Source organism: Mustela nigripes, chromosome 4 (assembly GCF_022355385.1).
Source record: "Mustela nigripes isolate SB6536 chromosome 4, MUSNIG.SB6536, whole genome shotgun sequence".
Taxonomy (NCBI): domain Eukaryota; kingdom Metazoa; phylum Chordata; class Mammalia; order Carnivora; family Mustelidae; genus Mustela; species Mustela nigripes.
In genome coordinates, this window is record NC_081560.1 from 118,383,599 (window position 1) to 118,406,818 (window position 23,220).

The following is a 23,220-nucleotide window of genomic DNA, read 5'->3' on the forward strand; positions in this document are numbered from 1 at the left end:
TTTCTCACTGGGGGCCCTTGCTATTTCTCTAAGCACCTACAAAAACACAGCTTCAACGTGTTTGATGACTGCCATGCTTTAAAATGGGAAGAAGGGCAATTATTATCTTTTTTAAATGGACAGAGCAAGGCAGGCAATAATGAAATGGTATTCATCTGGATAACAATCTAGATTTTTAAAATCCAAAAACAGTCAATAATGTGATCTATGTACATTGCTATTATGATGACATCGTGTATGAAACATGAAGCATGTCTAATATTTAATTCATTTCAATCATATCAGTCTGTCAAGATATAAAAATCAACAAAGAAGTCTCCCAACAGCTCCATCCCAAAACATTCCCTATTGAATAGCTCTTAGCTTTTTTATGTAGTCATGAAACTTGAAAATTGCCCCTAAATTAGCATAACCATTCACACATATTTCCAGCCCCAACAAAGTGATGGGACTGTGTAACAGTTGCTGAGTACTTTTTTATGCAAAACTGATGTTAGTGACAGATTTTTAAGCATGTAATTTGTCTCAACACATGTGTCATTTTATTTGTAAAAACTCCCGGGACTAAAAACTAAAGTTTCGAGAAGTTATTTGTCTCCTGGCAAGCTAGAATTGTTGTAAAAATAATCAACCAGTAGAATTGTGTGCTGGCCTGTTAGATTCAGAATTCCTGCATTGTTACCGTGGGAAATAAAAGGTTTCTCTCGCATCCTCTTCCCCCCCAGTAAGAAGTGAAGAACGAATATGCCCGATGAACACACTTGGATTTCACTATATTATTTGATGTCATGACGCAACACCTTATAACTGGGATCAGCTTCCTTACCAAAAATTGTGCTGCCCATCTGGTTCTCTCCCTACCGCTGAGACTTTGAAATCAGACCATTATAAATAAATAGCGGAGTCACCTGATAGTGGGGTCCGAGGGAATATCTTCCGTGGCCTGTGTTTAGCCTGCCCCAGCAGACAGACATCCCGGTCCTTTAGAACATTTCAACATCGAGCCGTCCTAGTCACGGTAGACCCAATCGGCACTCAGTAATGTCCCTGAAGGGACTCCCAGTCAGGTAAGAAAGAAGATCCTTAGGGAAGCAAAGGGTTAAAACTTCGAGAGGATTTGAGAGCAGCAAGGCCATTAGGAGACAGGGCAACCAGCTTTGGCCAGAGGAATGGGGTCAGAGGAATGGGGGAGGTGGTCAGTGTGCAGAACTCACAGGGCTTGTAATTGGTGAACACGGAAGCAGGAAGTAGGACAAAGATGGGTTGTCCAACTCCCCTTGATGCACTCTCCCTTGTGAAGAGAACACCAATCCCTCACCCCTCGGGGGCCAATCAAACTGTGTTCGCTCTCAAGGCCGCTTTTCTCAGTGTCCAGCAGGGAGCTAGGAGACCAGAGGTGCTAGGGACATGTAACACATGCCTCTGCCAAGACTTCAGCCAAGGTCTGCATGGATACCGAACTTTTCCCCTTCGTGCTGCTGGGAACAAACTAGTTGCACACGTGGGAAATTTTACATTGACTGTATGCTGTATTGTTTACTCATTTCTTCATCTGCGAAATGGGAATTTCGCAGTATCTGCCTCATGGGGTTGTTGTAAGGTTAAAGATTATAGCTGTGGACATAGAATCTTACAAGGGTGCTTGCATGTAGTAAAAACTAATGTGTGAACTATTTTATTACATTTCACGTCTACTTAATTTTAAAGATTTATTGGAGAGACCGCAAACATGTACACACATGAGTGGGAGGGACAGAGGGAGAGGGAAAAATTCTCAAGCAGACTCCCTGCTGAGTGCAGAGCCCAACTTGAGGCTCCATCTCACAACCTGGAGATTGGGACCCTGAGATCATGACCTGAGCTGAAACCAAGAGCCAGATGCTCAACCAACTGAGCCACCCAGGTGCCCCTTTAACGGTAGTTTTAAACAGTCATAGTTATTGTGTGCTAGAATCTTCAGTCTATGGCTCTTGTGAGCTTTGTGTGAATATTTGCATTAATGAAGACTCTGGGGAACTACATTTCCAAACCACACACCTTACATTCCACGCAGTGGCTTTTATCGTCATTACTGAGATACTGGTCAGGTTCATGTAAAAACTCTACACTCTGCTCAGTTGAGGGTATCGATTGTTCCTTTCTTTTTTCTTTTTAAAAATTTTTAATTTTAATTTTAATTTTTTAAAAATTTTATTTTATTTATTTATTTGAGAGAAAGAGTGGTAGAGGGAGAAGCAGACTCCCTGCTGAGCAGAGAGCCTGATGTGGGGCTCAATCCCAGGACGCTGGGATTATGACCTGAGCCGAAGGCAGATACTTAATCAACTGAACCACCCAGGCATCCCTCAATTTCTAACTTCTTGTTTAGGAAATTAATGCAAAGGGTCTAAATCAGCATTCTGAAAAAAATGGATAGAAAAGTCAGGTTGTGTCACACCTAGTATAAGTTGTTTTTACAACTTCAGTCCTTTGGGTGTGTCAGTGATCCAGGGTCATGTTCTCTAGAGCTGCAGTCCAAAAGCTTTGAAAGCTACTTAGCTATGACTTTTTGGTGTCTGGTGTCAGGGCCCAGGTTGGCCCTTATTCAAGGCCGCAGTTTTGCTAAGTCCTATCTCCCTCCAGACCTTAATATCCTCATCTGTAAAATGAGAGAAGGTCTCTTTAAATCTCTCCTTCCTGTGTGTCATAAAATAAACCAGACACCAAAAGACCAGTATACTCTGGGGTTCCACTTAGATGAGCTCTAATGCATGTACATAGGCGTACAAGATGTGTACCTGAACAGGCAAGTTCCCAGACACGGCACGTGGGCTAGTGGTGACCAGGGGCTCTGAGTGAAGGGAGTTGGGGCACTTAGTGTTTAATGGGTATAGAAATTCAGTGTAGGATGATGGAAAAGCTCTTGGAACAGCCGTGATAGTTTTCACACGATCATGAGTATATGTAATGTCCCTGAACTATACACTTAAAAATGGTAAGTTTTCTGTCATTCGTTTTACCACAAAAGATTTCCAAACACACATTCATTTCACCCCTGCTTCCTAGAGAAGGCTCCAGAAACAAGGCAAGCTTTCTAAGCCCCACGTTTCGGGTATCAAGAGAAATCAGGCTAATAGTCACCATCATTAACCGAGTCTCCTTTTCCTGCAATTTATAAGGGGACTTTCCTCTCCATCTCTTTTCCTTTTGTCACTCACTCATTGATGCTTCCCTGCTTCTAACCCTGACATGCCCGCTTTCCCTCCCCGAGATAGCCAACGTCCTGCTTTGTTTTCAAGTTTCCACTCCAGCGCTTTTCAGATTGTGGTGCAAAAATTACCTGTAGGCACCTGCGTGGCTCAGTCTGCCTTTGGCTCGGGTCATGGTCTCGGGGGTCCTGGGATTGAGTCCCATGTCAACACACTTCGTATCCCTCTTTTTAATTTGCTCATGGTTTTTTTTCCTCCATGAGACGCAAGCTGCATCACAGAGATCTCAGTCTGGTTTTATCCCCTGATGGCTCTCCTAGATGGCACGTAATATGTATTTCTTTAAGAATTGAATTATTTATTATTTTTTAACTTCTGCTTTTTTGTAGGCAAAGCCCCCTCAGTTCAAACCTTCGGGTTGTGTTCTCACCTTTGTATGTAGGCGGAGCTTGCTTGCAGCCGTGTGTGATGGCAAGGCTGGGCTTTCTGATTCCCTTATTAATTTGTAAGTGATCTTTTCTGGCAACTTTGTGCCTGGACCCTTCCTTTTTGGCTTGCGGACGACGTAGCCTCCTCTGGGAGGAATGAGTCCATTGGAAGTTCTCATCTGCAACAAGCAGCTCACCAGATAGATGGTCTCTAGACACGGGAGATAATTACTGAGCAATCCAGATCAGAGCTGTATAAAATCCTAGATGGGGACTTTAATTCAGGACTTTATAAGACGATTGTCTTAACCTCCCTGGGCCGCTGTAACAGAAATACCACAGACCAGGTGGCTTACACAGCAAACATTTATTCCTCCCAGTTCTGGAGTCTGTAGTCTAACTTCCAGGCACCGGCAGATTCAGGGTCTGGCGGGGACCTGCTTCCTGGCTCAGAGACAGCCATTTTCTTCCTTGTGTTCCCCATGGCAGAAGCTGGTAAGGGAGCTCTCCAGAGTCCCTTCCTTATTGATAAGGGCATGAACCCCATTCTTTTTTTTTAAATTTTTTTAAAGATCTTATTTATTTATTTGACAGACAGAGATCACAAGCAAGCAGAGAGGCAGGCAGAGAGAGAGGAGGGAAGCAGGCTCCCCACTGAGCAGGGAGCCCGATGTGAGGCTCGATCCCAGGACCCCGCAACCATGACCTGAGCCGAAGGCAGAGGCTCAATCCACTGAGCCACCCAGGCGCCCATGAACCCCATTCTTGAGAACCCCTCTCTCATGACCTAGTCATCTCCCAAAGGCCCCACCTCCTCATCCCCTCACATTGTGGGCTAGGATCCTAACACAGAAATTTGAGGGGAGAGGATACATTTAGTCCATAACATGACTAAAGGATTTATCGATACTCCCCTACTTTGTCTATAGTAAAGGGAGATAATTATGTCCAATTTACCTGGAATTATCTAAAACAAGTAGAAGATTATGGTATAAATTTTCTCTTCCTGCTCACTAAGGATCTGCCATGGGAAATCTTTTTTTTTTTTTTTTTTAATGTATTTATTTGAGAACAAGAGCGCGAGAGCGGGGCAGAGCGGCGGGCAGAGGGAGAAGCAGACCCCGCTGAGCAGGGAACTCCATGTGGGTCTTGCAGGGCCCTGAGATCATGACCTGAGCAGAAGGCAGACGCTTCAAAACCATTTGTGGAACAAGAACAGATATGAATTATCTTTCTTGCTTTCTTTTTAAGAAAACTGGGGTTTTCCCTAGCCCCTCGCTTGTGGCGAGGAGGCTGGGTTTCTGTTTGATATTTTATGGTCTGGTATTCTCCCTGGTCATTCTGAGGGGTTTTGGTTTTGTTCTTTTTTTAATCACAGCCATGTTCCAGGCTGTCCTCTGCTGGGACAGTCGCTGTCCAGCTGCAGGGGGCTCTGCGTCCCCGCTCCTCACAGCCCTGGCTTCTCCTGCGAGGCCTGTGCTCTGATCTTCCTGATGCTTTCCTTCCCTCAGTCCTCCTCCAGTGCTCCCTCTGTTGCCTGGAACTCTCTCTCCAGCTTCTTCTAGGGCTTCTTGTCATAGGATGACTTAGTCCTCCTTGTGTCTGGGATAGGGCTTCAGAGCCACTTCCAGACTGGGTGTGAGATGAAGCGTTCTCTGCTGGGCAGAGGAGATGATGGGGGGCAGGGAGCACCAAGTTGCGCTGCCCATATCTCTCCTTTAGGAAAGGGAGAGTCTCTGTGAGACTTACTCTCCCAGCTGCTAGGAGGACTGCTGGAAGACACCTCAGCGGAACAGAGCCCCATGCCCAAGATCAAGCCCTGAGCTCAAGTTCACGACCCCATACTCAAGGTCATGCCCCCTTGGAGGCATCCAGTGGTTGATGGGCTAGGGGCATGAAGGTTCAGCCCTCCTGCCCCTAGTCTGGTCATCACTGAAGGCTCATCCCATTTTCAAACCCTCCACAGGATTCTCTGAGGCTTCAGCTGTGACTGAATTGCACTGGGATTTCTGTGGGCCACGCCGACTTGCTCAGCACCCTCGCCTCCCACACACTGACCTCGGTCTCAGAGCGGGCTCCCAAGGGACCTCAGCACCACCTCCATCATCCCTGCCTGCGCTTGTCAACCATCTCTTGGCCGGCCCCACTTGTCTTTTCCTTCAGCTCTTTCTCCCCACAATTTCCCCCACAAGAGCCCCGAACAAGGAGGATCTGGGCAGATAATCTGGAAAGATGAACAGGCAGTGGGGAAACAAGGTCAAGGTCAGTTTGGGAACTGGAGACTGAGCCCTGGGGAGTGGGCTCAGGCTGGAGGCAGAAGGCCCTCAGCTAGAACTGGGCCAAAGGTGGGGTGGAAATGGCAATAGATTTAGTGCTGAGTGTGGAGCTCCTTAAAAGTCCTCTGGCTAGGGTCTCAGGGTCTGGAGAGATAGAAGCGGATACGATGAAGTCGGAGGAGGAAAAAGGAGGTCTGGTCTGGACTTTGGAGATCTGGTCAGTGGTTGGATGTAGAGACAGGAAATTAGTCAAGTTAGACAGCATTTGCATACACACACACACACACACACACACACACACACTACTGTGAGGGAAAGGACTGAGCTTAAAGGAGCACCATACATTTGAATTAGTTCCCCTTTCCAAGGCACTACTCTGCAAAATTATAGACTAACTTCCATATTAAAAAAAATTCCCCACGAGATGCCTCACATTCATTGCCCGTAACATCCATTACCTATGGCATAACCAATCTGCAGGAAACCCGTCGGAAACACAAAATATAAATAGGGCATCTGTACTTACGAGCACAGGAAGAGAGTGCCAGCCAAGGTCCAGAGAAGAGGACAGCTTGAGGAGGGGAGGAGCCCCGGGACTCTCCTCGCTCCTTCGGGGCTGGGAAATTTGCATTTGGAGTGAGTCCAGCAGATGGTGCCACTCTGGTGGAGAGCAGTAAGATCAGTCGGTTTCCCTGGATGCAGTCCATCCTGCTTACAATTCTGCCTGAGTAAACTGGCCATAGTAAAATTCCAGCTCTGTGTCCTCAGATGTTAATATGTAATACAGAATCTAGGGTCTGTAGCAAATCCCGGCCTTGGTTTCATCAATGGGTGAAACCTACCTGGGTCATTCAGACTTCAGAGAGTGGCTTATTATCTACAAAGATCTTGTTTCTCTCTTGCTGTTTCCTGCTAGGACGAGGGGCTGTGGAGGCAGCCCCATAGTAGTTGTTGCTGCCCCTGCCTCTGGCCTACGTGCTTACAAGGCAGCACTCTGAACACTATCTCCAGAAACGCCACAGTGAACGCTTATCTACCTCTCTATATTACACGTGTGTTTTTTGTATTGTATAATAGAGAATATATATTTCATATACCTTATTATATGTCTGCCATATAATGGCAGGAGATGAGTCAGTACACCACTGAAACGTCAGTGTCTTCGTCTGCTAGGGCTGCCATAACAAATTACCGTAGGTGGGGGGGTTGGGTTTTAACAGTAGAATTTTGGCCCAGTTGGGGTTCTGCTCCTGGTGAGAGCCCCCTTCCTGGTTCGTGACTAGATGCCTTCTCATTGTGTCCTCAGAGGGAAATCTTTCTCTCTCGGGGTCTGGGTGGCTCGGTTGGTTAAGCATCTGACTGTTGATTTCAGCTCAGGTCATGATCTCAGGGTCATGAGATTGAATCCCATGTCAGGCTCCATGCTGAGTGTGGAGTCTGCTTGAGGATTTTCCTCCCTCTCCCTCTGCCCCATCCCCCCAGTTTGCTCGCTCTCTCTCTCTCTCTCTCTCTCTCTCATAAAAAAAAAAAAAATTCCCCCTCTCTCGTCCTCTTCTTATAAGCTACCAATCCTATCCAATTAGGATTGCACCCGTACCACTATTAATAAGGTAATAACCTTATTACCTCCTAAATGCCTCCTCTCTCAATATAGTCACCTTGAGCATTAGGGCTTCAACGTACAAATTTTGGGGAGACACAGTTCAATCCATAGCAATTAGTAAAGACGAAAGGGCTAAACACATAGATGTTCCAGAAACAGTAAAACACAAGCGCCGTCGCACGTACTCATCAGACAGAACACCCGTCAGCCTCTAGTCTAATCTTAGCGTGTGAAGCAAACAAAAACAAAAACAAGCCCTTGTGTTTCTTTCTAGAATGATGGAAGATTTTCAGCGACCAACCAGTTTCCAATTTTTTTTTCCCTTTTCTGTTTCCCAACTTTCACCAGATTTCATATCTACAGGAGAATTAAAAGAACAACCTTCCCGTATATGGCCTCAGCATTTCGTCACATTCTTGTCCATCCCAACCATAGCCTCTAGGCTTGGAAGGCAGCTTAAAGGACAGTGGAGTCAACTGCTGCTTCTTACACACAGTCAGTCCGAAGGGGGCCTCCCGCCTCTCCTTGTAGATGCCTGCTGACGGGGAGCTACACGTCAAGTCAGCCCTTCTGTGTCTAGAGGCTACTGGTTGTCACTGAGTTTGTGCTGAGAAGAAACTGAAATCTGGCCCTCCATGACTTCCTCAGATGGGCGTTACGTAATACTCCAGCCACACAAACGAATTCTAGCTCCTCTCTCACATGACAGCTTCACGGTGTCAGAAGGTGGTGCTCACGTCCTTTTTCTTACTCTGAGGGAAAGCTCACCCCCCCACCCCGATTCCTTCAGCCCTGCCTTATTTGGGGTGGTGAGGAGTCCTGACTCCCTTGGGCAGCACGTACACATATTCATGGGTGTCCCTCCAAGTTGATAAGACAATGAGGCTTCTTCATCTTCCCTAACGGATGTCATTTTCTGCCCTGATCATGCCAGGTAACTCGGTCTCTCTGGGGGAGGCAGAGATGGGGATTCTCCAAGGCCACCCCCGTTTCAGTTATCCACTAAAAGTTTCACAGAACTCACTGAACACTCTTTCACTCACAATTGTGATTTATTTCAGCCAATGGTTACAGGTTAAAATGGGAAAGCAACAGCTGGGGTAGAGATCCAGAATGTTCCAAGCACCAGGCCTTCAGCCGTCTTCTCCCTGTGGAGGATCTGACAGTGCTCAGGCTCCCAGCAGCCCTGCCAGCAGGGGAGCTTACCTGACCCCTGGTGTCCCAAGCGAGTGTCTACTGGGGCTCTGTCCCGTAGGGATGGCTGACCCCCTGCGGACCTTAGCTTCCAGCCCCTCCAGAGGTTGAGCCCCTGGGGTGGCCCAAAGCCCCCACATGCATCACATTGTTAAATCAGACAATGCTAAGACTTCCAGAGAAACACAGACGCTCTTATCAGGCAGGACCTTCCAAGGGTTTAGGGAGTACCTCTCAGGACAAAGGCCAGGCTTCTTTTTGGGCAAAATTAATGATCCTCCCCAACCCCCACCCTCTGACCCCCCATAGAGGAACCATCTTTCCTGTTCCTTCCTGGTCTACTTCCCACTTCTCCATCTGCACTCGTCTGCCAGCGTGCTATCTGGGTGACAAGAGAGGCAGAACTTGATCTCAGGGCAGGCCCTGATCTGTCCCATGCCTCTGCTTCAGGCAATGGCTCCAGCCAGGGTCCCAGAACCCTGCAATGCTGCTCCCCCAAGTTTGCTGCTGCTCCTTGGCTCACCCAGACTCATCATCCCGCCTTGTACTTGTTGGGACTGCAGACCCCACCAAGTCTAGCCGGGTCTTGTCTGGCTTCTGGTGTCTGTGTCCGCCCTTTAGCCTAGCTGTCAGGCTGCAGAGGCCCTACCGGAGCAGGCCCTGAGGCCGCCATCCCTGTGACCTCCCTGCCCTCCCATAGGAGACTGGTGGGAGCTTCTGGAGACTTCCCATGCCTCTGACCAGCCAGCGCAGGCTTGGAAGGGGGAGCCCAGGCCCTCTCTCTACTGAACCGTGCCCCCTGCCCCTCTTCCCTGGGCTATGGTATCCCAGCGTGTCAGCCCCTCTGCACAGCAGCCTCCTCTCAGAGCTCTGACAAGGACTGGGGCACATATCCCCTGTGCCTCTCTCCTTTTCCCCTCTTCTGGGTTGTGACCAGGAGACCACAGGCCACTGGCTTGTCCTTTTGCCTTCTGTGATTTTCTGTACAGCCCACCAGGCCGGAAAGAAGGACTTCCTTTACAGCAGATTTTCCTCTATCCTGGGTAAGGATTTCCTTGGGCTCTACTACCCTCATGGTAGCGGGGAACTCAATTTATAACTTAAGAGAAAGAAGAATATTTTCAGAATATAATCTCTGTGATCCGTGTGTGAAGACTTTGGCTGCCACTGGAGCCCACTGGTAGTAGGAAAACCTCGTTCTCTCCCATCTTCCCGTCTTCCTCGCAGCCCGAAGAGCTCACAGAGAGCCTAGCAACTGCAAGGTCATGGCTGTGGAGATGGGAGGGAGGCAGTTTGCAGTTCCCTGGAACATCAGTTTCCGTGGTAATGATAATGGCTGCCACTTATTTCAACATGGGATGCCACGTATTGGGCTACCTTCATTTAATTCTCCCCAGAGCCCACTCATTACCCCCATTTTACTGATGAGAGAACTGAGGCTGGGAGAGGTCCTTTGGCCCAAGTCTTACAGCTGGTGAATGGTGTCACGGGACTTGAAACCCAGCCCCATCTGACTCCAGAGATCACATACTAATTAACTAGCCCCCTTTACTGCCTTTCCACAAGGCTTTCCCACTTCTGGCTTCCTCCCGATTGCCATTTGAAGGCGTTCAGTAAAGCCTAACTCTATGCTTAGTTGCACACCGTTTTGCCAACTTCCAAGGGTCCCTTGGCGATAGAGTAGTAAGTGTGACATTTAAAACCTGGGCTGGTGTTGGCAGGCACCCCGAAAATGCTGCTGGGATTACTGAGGGAATCGGCCACGTGGGATTCTACCTTCCTAATCAGCTCTTCAGGGAACTTGTAATGCATCTAATTGGATGCATCTACTTGATTCCCTGCAGGATTATTTTACATCAACCAGTGCCAGGAAGGGTACTTAAATCAATAAATGAGAGAAAGAGAGAGAGAGAGAGAGAGGAGAGAGTTGACAACGTAGAGCCAGAGGGTGGAGGACAGGTGGAACACTGACCATGTAGCTCAGGAGGGAAGTCTTGGATACCTTTTGGTCACTGCTACAGGTGCAAAAGAAATTTGTGACTTGGATATGGGAACTTCAGACACATGTTTTCCTTTTAACACTTGATAAGCTAAGTTACGGGAATTTCTCAGGTGTCGATTACAAGTGTGCGGTGCTAAGCTGTTCAGAGAGCGGTCCCACTGCAGGCTGGGGCGGCCCTGAGAATCCAGGTGATGACCGTGATCGTGATTGTCCTGGGTCTTCTTTCAGCTCTTCGTACGCCCGGTAAGGAGTAGAGCTGGGCCTCCTCGAAGGGTGGGTGGGATTTTGACAGGTGGAGATGATGGACACAGATGGAGTCTGTAGTGAACAGAGACCTCAAGATGGGGGAACTGGGGCTCATGTTTGGGGCGTGAAGAGTTGTTTTCTTCAGCCAGAATGTCAGAAGGAGGAAGGGCACTCAGGTGGCTCAGTCGGTGACATGGCTGCCTTCAGCTCCAGTCGTAATCCCACGGTCCTGGGATGGAGTCCGGCTTCGGGCTCTCTGCTCAGCGGAGAGTCGGCTTCTCCCTCTGCCTCTGCTGCTCCCCCTGCTTGTGGTTGCTCTCCCCCCACCCCCCTCCCCTGCCATCTCAAATAAATAAATAAATAAATAAAATCTAAAAAGTTTTTTTTTTTCAGAAGGAGGAAAGAAAGAGAGAAAACCAGCAGAGTAGACCAGGATCAAATTGTGCACAATGACAAGGGCTCCAGGGACAGGGCTCAGGGTGAGTCTCCGGCAGCGCTGGGAAAGTCTAGGAGCAGGAATGGCAGAGCAGGCTCTGAGCTTGGGTGGGACAGCAGGGAGGGCTGCTTCAGCTTGGCTTCCTCACCGGCTGCTTCATGGGGCAGTCCTTCAGCCAACCCTGCCCCCCCCCATGGTGCTCCCAACATGTGTGTTTTGAGCCTCCATCCCCCATCAGAGGTGCCATCTTGTCTTCTTCCTTCCCCTTCATTAGGAATCTTGGCAATGTCTTTTCATCCTTTGGTTCTGGAGAGCGCTTCTGGGGAGACGACTCTCAAGAGAGCATGGGTGACAGCTGCACTGGCCAGACTGCCACCACATGAGGGTGACTCAGAAGCAGGGGCGGTGACCATCCCTCAAGGGAGAGGAGGAGAGCGCAGGTCTGCACCTCGTCCTGGAGTCTGTGGTCTGGGAGGAAGCCAAGTCTGGAGGAGGGAGTGAAGCCAGGGGGTGCTGTGAGGACGTAATGCCTGCAGGATGTTAGGGAGAAGGCAGCAAGGGTTGAAATTTACTAAAATGATCAGGTTAATGGGGCCTGGGTGGCTGGGGTGGTGAAGCATCTGCCTTTGGTTCAGGTCAGGATCCTGGGATCCTGGAATCAAGCCCTGCGTTGGGCTCCCTGCTCACTGGGGAGTCTGCTTCTCTCTCTCCCTCTCCCCATTCCCCACTCTTGCTCTCTTTTGCGGTCTCTCTCTTTCAAATAAATAAATAAAAATCTTAAAAAAAAAAAAGATCAGTTTATAAGCCTTCCTTAAATAGCCTGGAAGCTACTCAAAATCAACTCCCTCAATATCTCTGCATATCCAAAGACCTCTGCCTTCGAGGGAACGGTTGGTTGATTCTTTCCAAGATGGCATTTTCTGAAAGCAAAAACAACAACAAACCTGAAATTCGTTTTATCCTGGGTTTAAGAAGTCAATCACCTAGATGCTCTGTCTGTGTGAAATCACATGTGCTGATGGCCTGAACTGTCACATGAGCTTGCTCTCCCATCAGCGCCTAAACTGTGTCCTCACGGTTCCCTGCCGTCTTCACCCACTGGTCACCCCGTGAGAGCGGCCACCTGCTGGGGCTCCCAGAGCCCTCGCTTCTGAGCCCCTCAGTCGGCCAGTAGGCTGAATAGTATCTTCCTTAAAATATGTAGACTGATCGGTCTTTGGTTTGGTTTTGTTTTAGTATTCTAAATTCATTTCTCTTCCTTTTGGCACAACAGGGCATTTGTATAATAATTTCTCATTATTTCTCTTTAAGCCATAAGTATACAGAATGGTTTTTTTTTTTTTAAGATTTTATTTATTTATTTGACAGACAGAAATCACAAGTAGGCAGAGAGGCAGCCAGAGAGAGAGGAGGAAGCAGGCTCCCTGCGGAGCAGAGAGACCGATGTGGGGCTCAATCCCAGGACCCTGAGATCATGACCTGAGCCGAAGGCAGCGGCTTAACCCACTGAGCCACCCAGGCACCCCGGAATGGGTTTTATTGTTTTGTTTTGTTTTGTTTTGCTTTCCCAGGAGAGTCTGGGAGTACAGACACATCCACTGATTCAACATGACTCTCACCCACTTCCTTCAGGGTATGAGTTTTCCTTCTTAATGACAACCACCACCACCATTACTATTCGTTTAAGAATAATAAAAATAAGCCTTAAAATGTAAACTCCTTGGAAGGGGATTCATCAGAAAAAATGAACACTCCTTTTTTTGTTTTTTTTTTAAAGATTTTATTTATTTATTTGACAGAGAGAAATCACAAGTAGGCAGAGAGCCAGGCAGAGAGAGAAGGGGAAGCAGGCTCCCCGCTGAGCAGAGAGTCCAATACAGGGCTCGATCCCAGGACACTGAGATCACGATCTGAGCCGAAGGCAGCGGCTTAATCCACTGAGCCACCCAGGAGCCCCTGAACACTCCTTTTAAGGAGCAAATGAACATCCCTTTCTAAAGATAAGATTTGAGAAGGGAGGAAACTAGCTCAGGAGTGAGAGGGGGAGCAGAAAGAGGGGCTCGGGGGGCACCTGAATGGCTCCTCTCAGAAGCCTGGGAAACCCCAGGACAGTGTAGATTTACTTCCCAGTTTTGCTTGGGGCCATCCATGGTAAAGATTCTCAGTAAAATCAGGTGTGTTGCTGTTTTCCTTTCTTTAAATTTGGAATCCAAGTTATTGGATATCATCACTAAATGGGTCGCTCTTTTGTTTTCACTGTTGCATGCAGACAAAGCTATATTTATGGTCTGCCAGTGAATTGGAATAAATTGAGTTTCAAATGATTTTCAGGGGTATTATAACATGTGTTGACTGCTTTGAAAAGAACAAAAGCAGCTCTGAACAATGCTTGTCCCAAGCAACCAAGGTTGTGGAAAATTGCTTTATAGTATTAAAGCACACACACACACACACACACACACACACACACACACTCGGGTTCATTTCCAAAGAAATGTTCCCTTTCAAAAATGGAAACTCTATCAGAGATTTAGTGCTATGCTAGTTGTTCCTAAAAACTAGTGAAGTGTTAGCAACTTTTTAAATTATGGTCATGGACTTAGCAATATCTGTTTGTTTGAAGCGAGACATCTATTCATTACTGCTTGTTTTATAATATAGACAACTCTGTCCTTCAATTGCACACGTATGCACATACACATGGCTGTGAAATACCCTGCTGGAGGTCTCGTTTCGGTCAAGGCTGAGATACATGTGTCTCATAGCTTAACCACAACAGAATCCAGAGTTTGTAGCCCAGACCCTTTATATTGGGATATGACCTCAGATGACAGGGATGGGAAGGAGCAGTGTCATTCTAGGCAACCCGTGTCTTCTCACAAACCCTAGACAAAGGCTGAAGATGGAGAGATGGAAGCAGTTAGGCTCAGCAGAAGTTTAACTCAATGTTCTGATTGATGAGTTTCCCCAGGACCAACGAGCCAACCATCTTCCCCTCTTACAGCACAGCCACCCATGGAAAGCCTGCTTGCGGACCTTGGCCCTAAGTATTTTGAAGCTGATGCCTAAATTCCTCTCGCAGAGGCTTTGATTTAATGGGTCTGGGACGCAGCCTGGACCTCGGGATTTTTACAAGCTCCCACACAGTGGAAAGCAGCAGCCAAGGGTGTGAATTTTAAATGTCTGTGGCTTCCCGGGTTTGGCCGCAACTCCATGGCTGCTGGTAATTTCCTCTTCGACATAATGATTCCATTTCAGGTAACCAGTGAGTGGTGATGTCTTTCTGGGAAGTAAATACCCAGGTTTGAGCCTCACTGAATGAGTTTTTCTGAGAGGCGGGCCCTGGCATGAGCGCTAGTCTCTTTCCCCAGGTGGTCCCAGTGGAGAGCCAGGCTCACAGATTCCTGCTCTGTGGTTCCCTAGCCCCGGCCACGTGACAGTCTTTCGACATGGAGAGCTGGACAAGCTCCATGTGATGATTCATGAAAGCGTGTTATTTGAAAATGGAGTTTCGTTTAATAACAGTTTGATTCTTGTTTATGTTACACATTAATAGGTCCTCGTTAGAACAGGCTTCTTCTTCTTCTTCTTCTTTTTTAAGATTTTATTTATTTATTTGACAGGCAGAGATCACAAGTAGGCAGAGAGGCAGGCAGAGAGAGAGGAGGAAGCAGGCTCCCCACTGAGCAGGGAGCCCGAGGTGGGGCTCGATCCCAGGACCCTGGGATCATGACCTGAGCCGAAGGCAGTGGCTTTAACCCACTGAGCCACCCAGGCGCCCCTAGAACAGGCTTCTTGATCTAACTTCCGGTACCTGGGAGGTATGTCCTCGCACCTTGGCAATTTGCACTCAGGGAAAAGAGGAGTGGTGTCAGGAATGTATCTTTTTTTTTTTTTTTGAAGATTTTATTTATTTATTTGACAGAGAAATCACAAGTAGATGGAGAGGCAGGCAGAGAGAGAGGAAGGGAAGCAGGCTCCCTGCTGAGCAGAGAGTCCGATGCGGGACTCGATCCTAGGACCCTGAGATCATGACCTGAGCCGAAGGCAGCAGCTTAACCCACTGAGCCACCCAGGCGCCCCAGGAATGTATTTTTTTTTTTTTTTTTTAATTTATCAGAGAGAGAGGGAGAGTGAGGGAACACAGGCAGACAGAATGGCAGGCAGAGGCAGAGGGAGAAGCAGGCTCTCTGCTGAGCAAGGAGCCCGATGTGGGACTCCATCTCAGGACGCCGGGATCATGACCTGAGCCGAAGGCAGCTGCTTAACCAACTGAGCCACCCAGGCGTCCCCCAGGAATGTATCTTAATGCAACAATCTTCTTCACCTCCACAGTCTGTCACCCAGTCGCCAATACTGGAGTTTCTCTCAGTGGCTGTAAGCCATATTTATTGTGAGTTTCTTTGGGCTGTTCCATTGGAGGGAAAGTGTTATTTCCCTTGCTAAAATCTACCCCTTATTTCTGTTTTTTCTCCAGTGAGGCTGTGCCTTGCCCAACCTTCTGTGCCTTTGGTTCTGAACAGTTTTTCTGCAGGGGGGAGAAGCCCTCGATAGCTTGCATCGTCCTCCGTGCGTCAGAACTTCTCTTTCCGTTAACGCCGTTGGGATTTGTGGCTCATAGCATGCCCTTGGTTAAAAGAGTTATTCATTACTTGAGGATTTCAGACTAAATGTCCTTATTCCTCAACTGGTTTCCAGATGCTTCTCATACGGATGATTGGCAAACCATGCTTTGAAAAATATTGACTGGTCAAAGGCTCACTCATGGCTAAGGATAAGGATCCTTTTTTGGTATTGGCAATGGATTGGAGTAATGGTCCTTGTTCATAAAATGTGCTGTTTGGATGAATGAGTAGCAACTATTTAAGGCCAATAATTTCTCCCAAGATCATGAAACTTCTACATACATTATTCTACATGATATTATCTAGTTGTTCAGTATGCTTTCTTTCTTTCATTAGACATTTTGTAAGAGCTTGGACAATGTGTCACAGATCTAGATGTTGGGGGTCAAAGGCAGATAAGATGCAGTCTAACTTGACAAGGATCATGTCTTGGATTATGTCTAAGGTGTAGAGGATCAATGGATGTTTTTGAATGAGGGATGATAAACAGCAAAGCAAGGACATGAAATGGTGAAAAATGACCACCTCTGGGTTGGATAATATCAAGGCTCAGAGAGATATCTTAAAAACTGAAACTGTTGGGAGAAGATGGAGTAGACTTACTTTTTTCCTATTCCTGCCCTAAGTACAACTAAAACCCCCAGACATTAGATTTAAAATGAATATTAGCCTTTGAAAGGTACAAGAAGAAGGTAGACCCAAGGGGCATCAGGACCCAAGACACAAGGTAGGGGGTTGTTACCTGGCTTATCTTTTTGACCCATATATTCTGAACCTTGAGATAAAGAAGGTGGCATCCCAGAAATGCCAATGAGCTCAGACGAATAAAGCCCCAAGGAAAAAAAAAAAAAACCCTACTCTCTTTTGCCAAAAAAAAAAAAACCCCAAACAAGCAAAAAACAAAAAACAACAACCCCTCCCAAAACAAGAACAAGAACAACAGCAACAACAAAACCAGAAAAAGGGGCAAATAGAATTCAGCAACATATATGATAATTATATACCATGACCCTAGTGGGGTTTATTCCAGTGATACAAAGTTGGTTCAGTATTTGAAAATAAGACTATGTAATCTGCCATATTAATAGGCTAAAGAGAAAAAAACAAGTAATCATATCAATCAATGGAAGCAGAAAATTTTTTTTTATTTTTATTTATTTATTTATTTATTAAAATATTTTATTTATTTATTTGTCAGAGAGAGAGCGAGTGAGAGCGAGCACAGGCAGACAGAGTGGAAGGCAGAGTCAGAGGGAGAAGCAGGCTCCCTGTGGAGCAAGGATCCCGATGTGGGACTCGATCCCAGGACGCTGGGATCATGACCTGAGCTGAAGGCAGCTGCTTAACCAACTGAGCCACCCAGGCGTCCCTGGAAGCAGAAAATTTTTGATAAAATTCAACACTCATGTCATGGTTGAAAAAAAAAACTATCAGAAAATTAGGAATAGGAAGGAATTTCCTCAATTTGATAAAGAGCAAGTATCAAAATCCTACAGTTAACTTTGCACTTAATGGTGAGATCAGGAACTGGTAAGGGTGTCCACTCTCACCATTCTTATTCAGCATACTACTGGAAGTTCCAGCCAGTGCAATAAGAGAAGAAAAAAGAAAAAGGCATAGAGATGAGAAAGCAAGAAGTAAAGTGATCCCTGTTTGTAGATTATATGACTGTCTACATAGAAAATCCCAAGGAATCTAGAAAAAACCTCTATAGCTAATAAGTGAGCTAAAAAAAAAAAAAAAGCAGCATACCATATGGATACACAAGTATCAGTTGTATTTCTATGTATTAACAATGAACATATGACCACTGAAATTAAACATGTAAAATTGTTTGCAATCACTGAAAAAAAAGGAGACTGCTTAGATGTAAAAATCTATATATATAAAACATTTACAGGACTTGTAAGATGACAATTAAATAATGCTGCTGAATGATATTAAAGAAGATCCAAATAAATGGACTGAGTTCATAGATTGGAAGGCGAATATAGTAAAGATGTCAATTCTGCTAAATTAATACACAGTTTTAGTGCAATTCTTATCAAAATCCCAGTATTTTTTATACATATGGACATTTTCTAAGATTTATATGGAAGAATAAAAGAAATTAAATAGCTAAAACAATTGGAAAAGGAGGAGGAAAGTGAAAGGAACCAGCCTACCTGGTTTTAAGACTTATTATATAGCTACTATAGTCAAGACTGGATGATACTGGCAGAGAAATAGGAATGTAGATTAATGGAACAGAAAACCCAGAGTATGGCTCACACAGATACACACAGCTGATGTTTTAACAGAGGAGCAAAAGAAACTCAATGGAGAAAAGATAGCCTTTCAACAAGTGGCGTTGAACAATCCATAGACAAAAAAGTGAAACCTGACCTGAGACTCAGACTTTATACAAAAATAAACTTAAAATGATTCATGGATTTAAATGTAGAACACAAGACGACAAAACGTTTAGTAAAACACATAGGAGAAAATTTTAGTGACCTAAGACTAGGCAAACCGTTCTTAGACTTGACCCCCAAAAATTTATAAAAGAAAAAATTGATAAATTAGACTTCAACACAATTAAAAACTTTTGCTCAGCAAAAAACTGTTGAGAGGATGAAAAAAGTTAGCAAGTGGAGAAAACATGTTTGTAAACCACATACCCAAGAAAGAGGCCTGACAGCTGGGTTATAAAAAAGAACACCCCAAACCCAATATTAAAATCTAAAAATCTATTTAGAAAGTGGGCAAAAACACATCACCAAGGAGGATATACATATGGCAAATAAGCAGACAAAAAGATGTTCGGCATCATTAGCCATTAGGGAAACACAAACGAAGATCACAAGGTATTACCGCACACCTTCTTTAGCTCCTTTACAAATGATAGTTTCTGTTGCTTACTACCACACCCCCCAGCAATTACACTACTGGGCATTCATCCTGTGGAAACCTGCACACAGGTTGATAGCAGCTCTATGCATAATCTCCTAACGTTGGAAACAATTCAGACGCCCTTCAGCGTATGAATGGTGAACAGACTGCGGCACACCCATTCCATGGAATACTGCTACTCAGTCCGAAAGGGAGCAAATTTTTTTTTTTTTTTCAACAGGGTAGCATGCCACCTTTATTAATACTCTTAGCCCGCAGGAGACCCCCGGCCAGAAGCCAAGCCCCAGGGTCTGGCCCTCCTCGCCCAACACACGTCTGTGGTAGAGAGGCTGTCAGGGTGGGCAGTGAAAGGGCCTCGGTGTTCAGCATTTCCCAAGAGGACAGTGGCCTCCATAGCCATTTTCCAGTGGGCCACTGCTGTCTCTCTTCACTGGAGGGCTGCCAAACGGTCCAGGGCCCAGCTCTGGCCTTAGCTGTCCATATGTCGCTGGCTGGCTTCCGACCCCTGGGTATGTGCCTCCAGGCCCATATCCAGGCTTCAAGGCAAGCACCCAAGGCTGCATGAAGGGCCAAGAAGAGCCCCTTAGGGCCTTGGCCTGACCATTCCTAAAGCCATTGGTCCTGGGAAACTCTGGCTGCAGGTGGGCCTCAGGGAAGACCCCAGCTCCCAGACCATTCCCATAAGCAAAACCAACTTTCTGAGGCTTGAGGCCACCACCAAAGCCCAGTTCTGTTCCCAGTCCATAGCCATTCAGGGGCTGGTATCCTGCTTTCTGAGGTTTCAGCCCCCACTGGATGGCAGGAGTCGGTGCTGGTTGGGCCCCCACCCCATTTCCGTTGCCATATCCTGCTGGGAGCTGCAGTCCGGGAGTAAAGCCTGGCTTTAGAGGGCTCATGCCCCTTCCCAGGCCTGGTTTCTGCAGCTTCCCGCCCTCACCGATGCCTGGTCCGTAGCCCACGGGAACCGCAGGGCCTGTGGAGATGGAGAGGCTCAGGTACGGGGGACCGGGGTGGGTCGGGGGAAGCCAGAAACCCGCAAATTATTGATACATGCAACGGCGTGTATGAATGCTATATTTTTCCATTTAAATAACATTGTTGAAGGGGCAAGAGTCTAGAAACAGAGAGTATTGAGAACAGTGGTCAACATGAGTTAAGGAGTTGGTGGAATATGGAGGGCGTGCTCATGGGGAGAAAAGGGCAACTGGAAGGATCCTAATGAAGTTAGCCATATTCTGTGACCTGACTGTATCAATGTCAATATCCTGCTTGTGATACTGTGTTCTAGTTTTGCAAGATTTGTCATTGGGAAGAATTGGACCAGGGATACGTGGGATCTCTCTGTATGATTTCTTGCATGTTCATGGAAATCTACAATTATTTCAAAATTAAAATAACTAATAATTTAGAAACCCAAATCTTACCATATCACCTCTCTTTAGTAACTTCACCATTGTTGTAAGATAACATCAAAATGCTTCATGGTGCTTGATGAGAACTTGTCTGGTCTGGCCCTTGTGATTCCCAGCCCTGGCAGCCTGTGAGAAATACGTTTGGAGCTTATAAAAAATACTAATACCTGAGCAGCACCCCAGCTCAGTTCCATCAGGATCTAATCTCTGGGGGTAACAAGGCAATAATTAGCATTTTTGTTGATTACTGGTTATTGCCAGACCATAGGTTCCATGAGGACGGTTTTTGCTTTCTATTGTGGCTCCAGCTTTGAAATCAGTGTCTGCCCACTGGGAGGTGCTCCGGGAACATATGTGAAGTGAACAAATGAATGAATGAATGAATGAACACAGGGGAAATAGAAGGATCCTCCTCCCCTGTTTTGCTGCCTCCCAGAACCATGACAGGAGAGAAGGAGTGGATAAGGTGCCTTCCCTGGTGTCCTCTCTGTCCCCCTAGCATCATTACAAAATCACAGCAGGGATCACAGCATTGCTCCAAGGGAGATCCATCCCTGGAGTATAAGATCTGGAAATGATGACAGAGCCTCCTTCTTCACACTCAATCAGCAAATGTAATGAAAGTGAAACAGAAGCTGGCGAGGAGGTTGGAATGACACATAATCTTCCTCATGCAGAAATAACAGAAAATACTTTAATGAGGCTAAAAAAAAGTTAAGGGCATTGGCCAAGAAATGAAAACAAATTTTATGGAGGGAGAGAGACTGGGGAAAGGAGGCTCCCAGCCTTTGACCTTGTCATCCCATTTATAGAAAGTCTTATGTGCTGCTCACCAAGGCACAATGGTTCATTTAATGTTGATAAGTGAGTACAATGATGCCAACAGACACTGGGTTCAGCAAATTCCAAGGTGTTCTTTTTTTTTTTTTTTTTTTTAAAGATTTTTATTTATTTATTTGACAGACAGAGATCAAAAGCAGGCAGAGAGGCAGGCAGAGAGAGAGGAAGGGAAGCAGGCTCCCCACTGACCAGGACCCTGGGATCATGACCTGAGCCGAAGGCAGAGGCTTAACCCACTAAGCCACCCAGCTGCCCCTCCAAGGTGTTCTTAAGGCTTGATTTTGTCCTGTTGCCCCTTGGTGTCTATATGAGCATTCACAGTGTAAGCACAATAATTAAGATTTTAAACAATTACCTCAAGATAATTGCAAGTTCTGGAATTTTATATAAATTTTATTCCATAAATTCCCAAATACCAGTGTTGGGGAAATGTAACTTTATTCTCAGTAACTCCATTCAATTTCCATGTCTTCACCATCACAACCACTATACCACCATAACCACCAACCTCCATGACCACCAAAACAGCCACCATCATGAACATAACCATCACGATGACCACCACCGCCACCATCTTGACCACGACTACCACCATCACCACCACCATGACAATCACCACTATGACCACCACCACCACCACCACCATCACGACCACCACAATCATGACCATGACCACCACCATCATGACCAAGACAACCACAACCATCATCACCATGACCACCACCACAAACCACCACTCACCACCACCACCACAATGACCACCATCATGAACACAACCCTCACAAGGACTACCACAATAATCACTGCCACCACTACCACCATGACAACCACCACTATGACCACCACCATTACCACACTATGACCACCGACCACCACCATCACCACCACCACCACCACCATCATGACCAGGACCACCACCACCACCACCACCACCACCACCACCATCATGACCAGGACCACCACCACCATCACCACCACCACCACCATCATGACCAGGACCACCACCACCATCACCACCACCACCACCATCATGACCAGGACCACCACTATGACCTCCACTGTGACTGCCACCATCACCACCACTACCATCAGTACCATCATCACTACCACCACCGCTACCCATTCTACCTAGTTGGTGCGAAGCAGACCTTATTATCCTGATTTTTGGTTGGGGGAGTGTTTTTCAAGTGCTTCCTGGAACTGCCAAGCTTTAGGGTGGCAAAGCATTGTGAGGGTTGGGACTGTGTTGGCCTTGAATCTCCTTTCCATATAGGCAGAAGGAAGCAAGCCCCTTTATGTCTGACAGCAACACTGTTTGGATCCATGTTTTGGGTTTGGGACTTTTCATTAGGCTGCTTATCTTCATATCTGCCCAAATGTCTCAGTGGCCCTCCCCTCTCTGGTACTGCCTTTTTTGCCTGACAGCTGTGTGCTTGAAAGGTCATCTAGCACCCCTTTCCTTTTCCTGTGTCTCCTCCCTGTATCCAAACAAAATCTCTTTCTAGTTGGGGGTGAAAGTGTCACTGAGGTAGCTGAGCCCCAAACAGGTAGGTCACCAAATTACCTGCATTGGAAACAGGAAAAATTGGGGCACCTGGGTGGCTCTGTCAGTTAAGCATCTGCCTTTGGCTCAGGTCATGATCTCAGGATCCTGGGATTGAGTCCTGCATCAGGCTCCCTGTTCAGTGGGTAGTCTGCTGCTCTGTCTGCCTGCCCACTGATGCTCTCTCTCACTCTCTCTCTCAAATAAATAAATAAAATCTTTAAGAAAAAAAAAAAGGAAGCAGGATAAAGTATGAGCCACAATTCAAGAGATACATCAACAGGTGAGGGAATATAAAAGATAAAATAATTAATAATTATACAGAGACACATTGAAATTTGTGCACTTACTGAGTTTTGTCTTTTTTTTAATTTTTTATTTTTTATAAACATATATGTTTATCCCCAGGGGTACAGGTCTGTGAATCACCAGGTTTACACACTTCACAGCACTCACCAAAGCACATACCCTCCCCAATGTCCATAATCCCACCCCCTTCTCCCAAACCCCCTCCCCCTAGCAACCCTCAGTTTGT

At 46.4% G+C, this 23,220-nt stretch overlaps 1 protein-coding gene across 1 annotated transcript; it reads right to left on the reverse strand.

Annotated features, from left to right (window-relative positions):
* Window positions 1-19,227: 19,227 nt before the first annotated feature.
* On the reverse strand, window positions 19,228-21,857 carry LOC132016401 (glycine-rich extracellular protein 1-like). The gene is made up of 2 exons (XM_059397645.1): window positions 21,635-21,857; window positions 19,228-19,863 (listed from the first exon to the last, which is right to left on the reverse strand). The coding sequence occupies exons 1-2, from the start codon at window positions 21,855-21,857 to the stop codon at window positions 19,253-19,255; spliced, it is 834 nt and encodes a 277-aa protein (XP_059253628.1). The 3' UTR covers window positions 19,228-19,252.
* Between the last annotated feature and the right edge of the window lie 1,363 nt (window positions 21,858-23,220).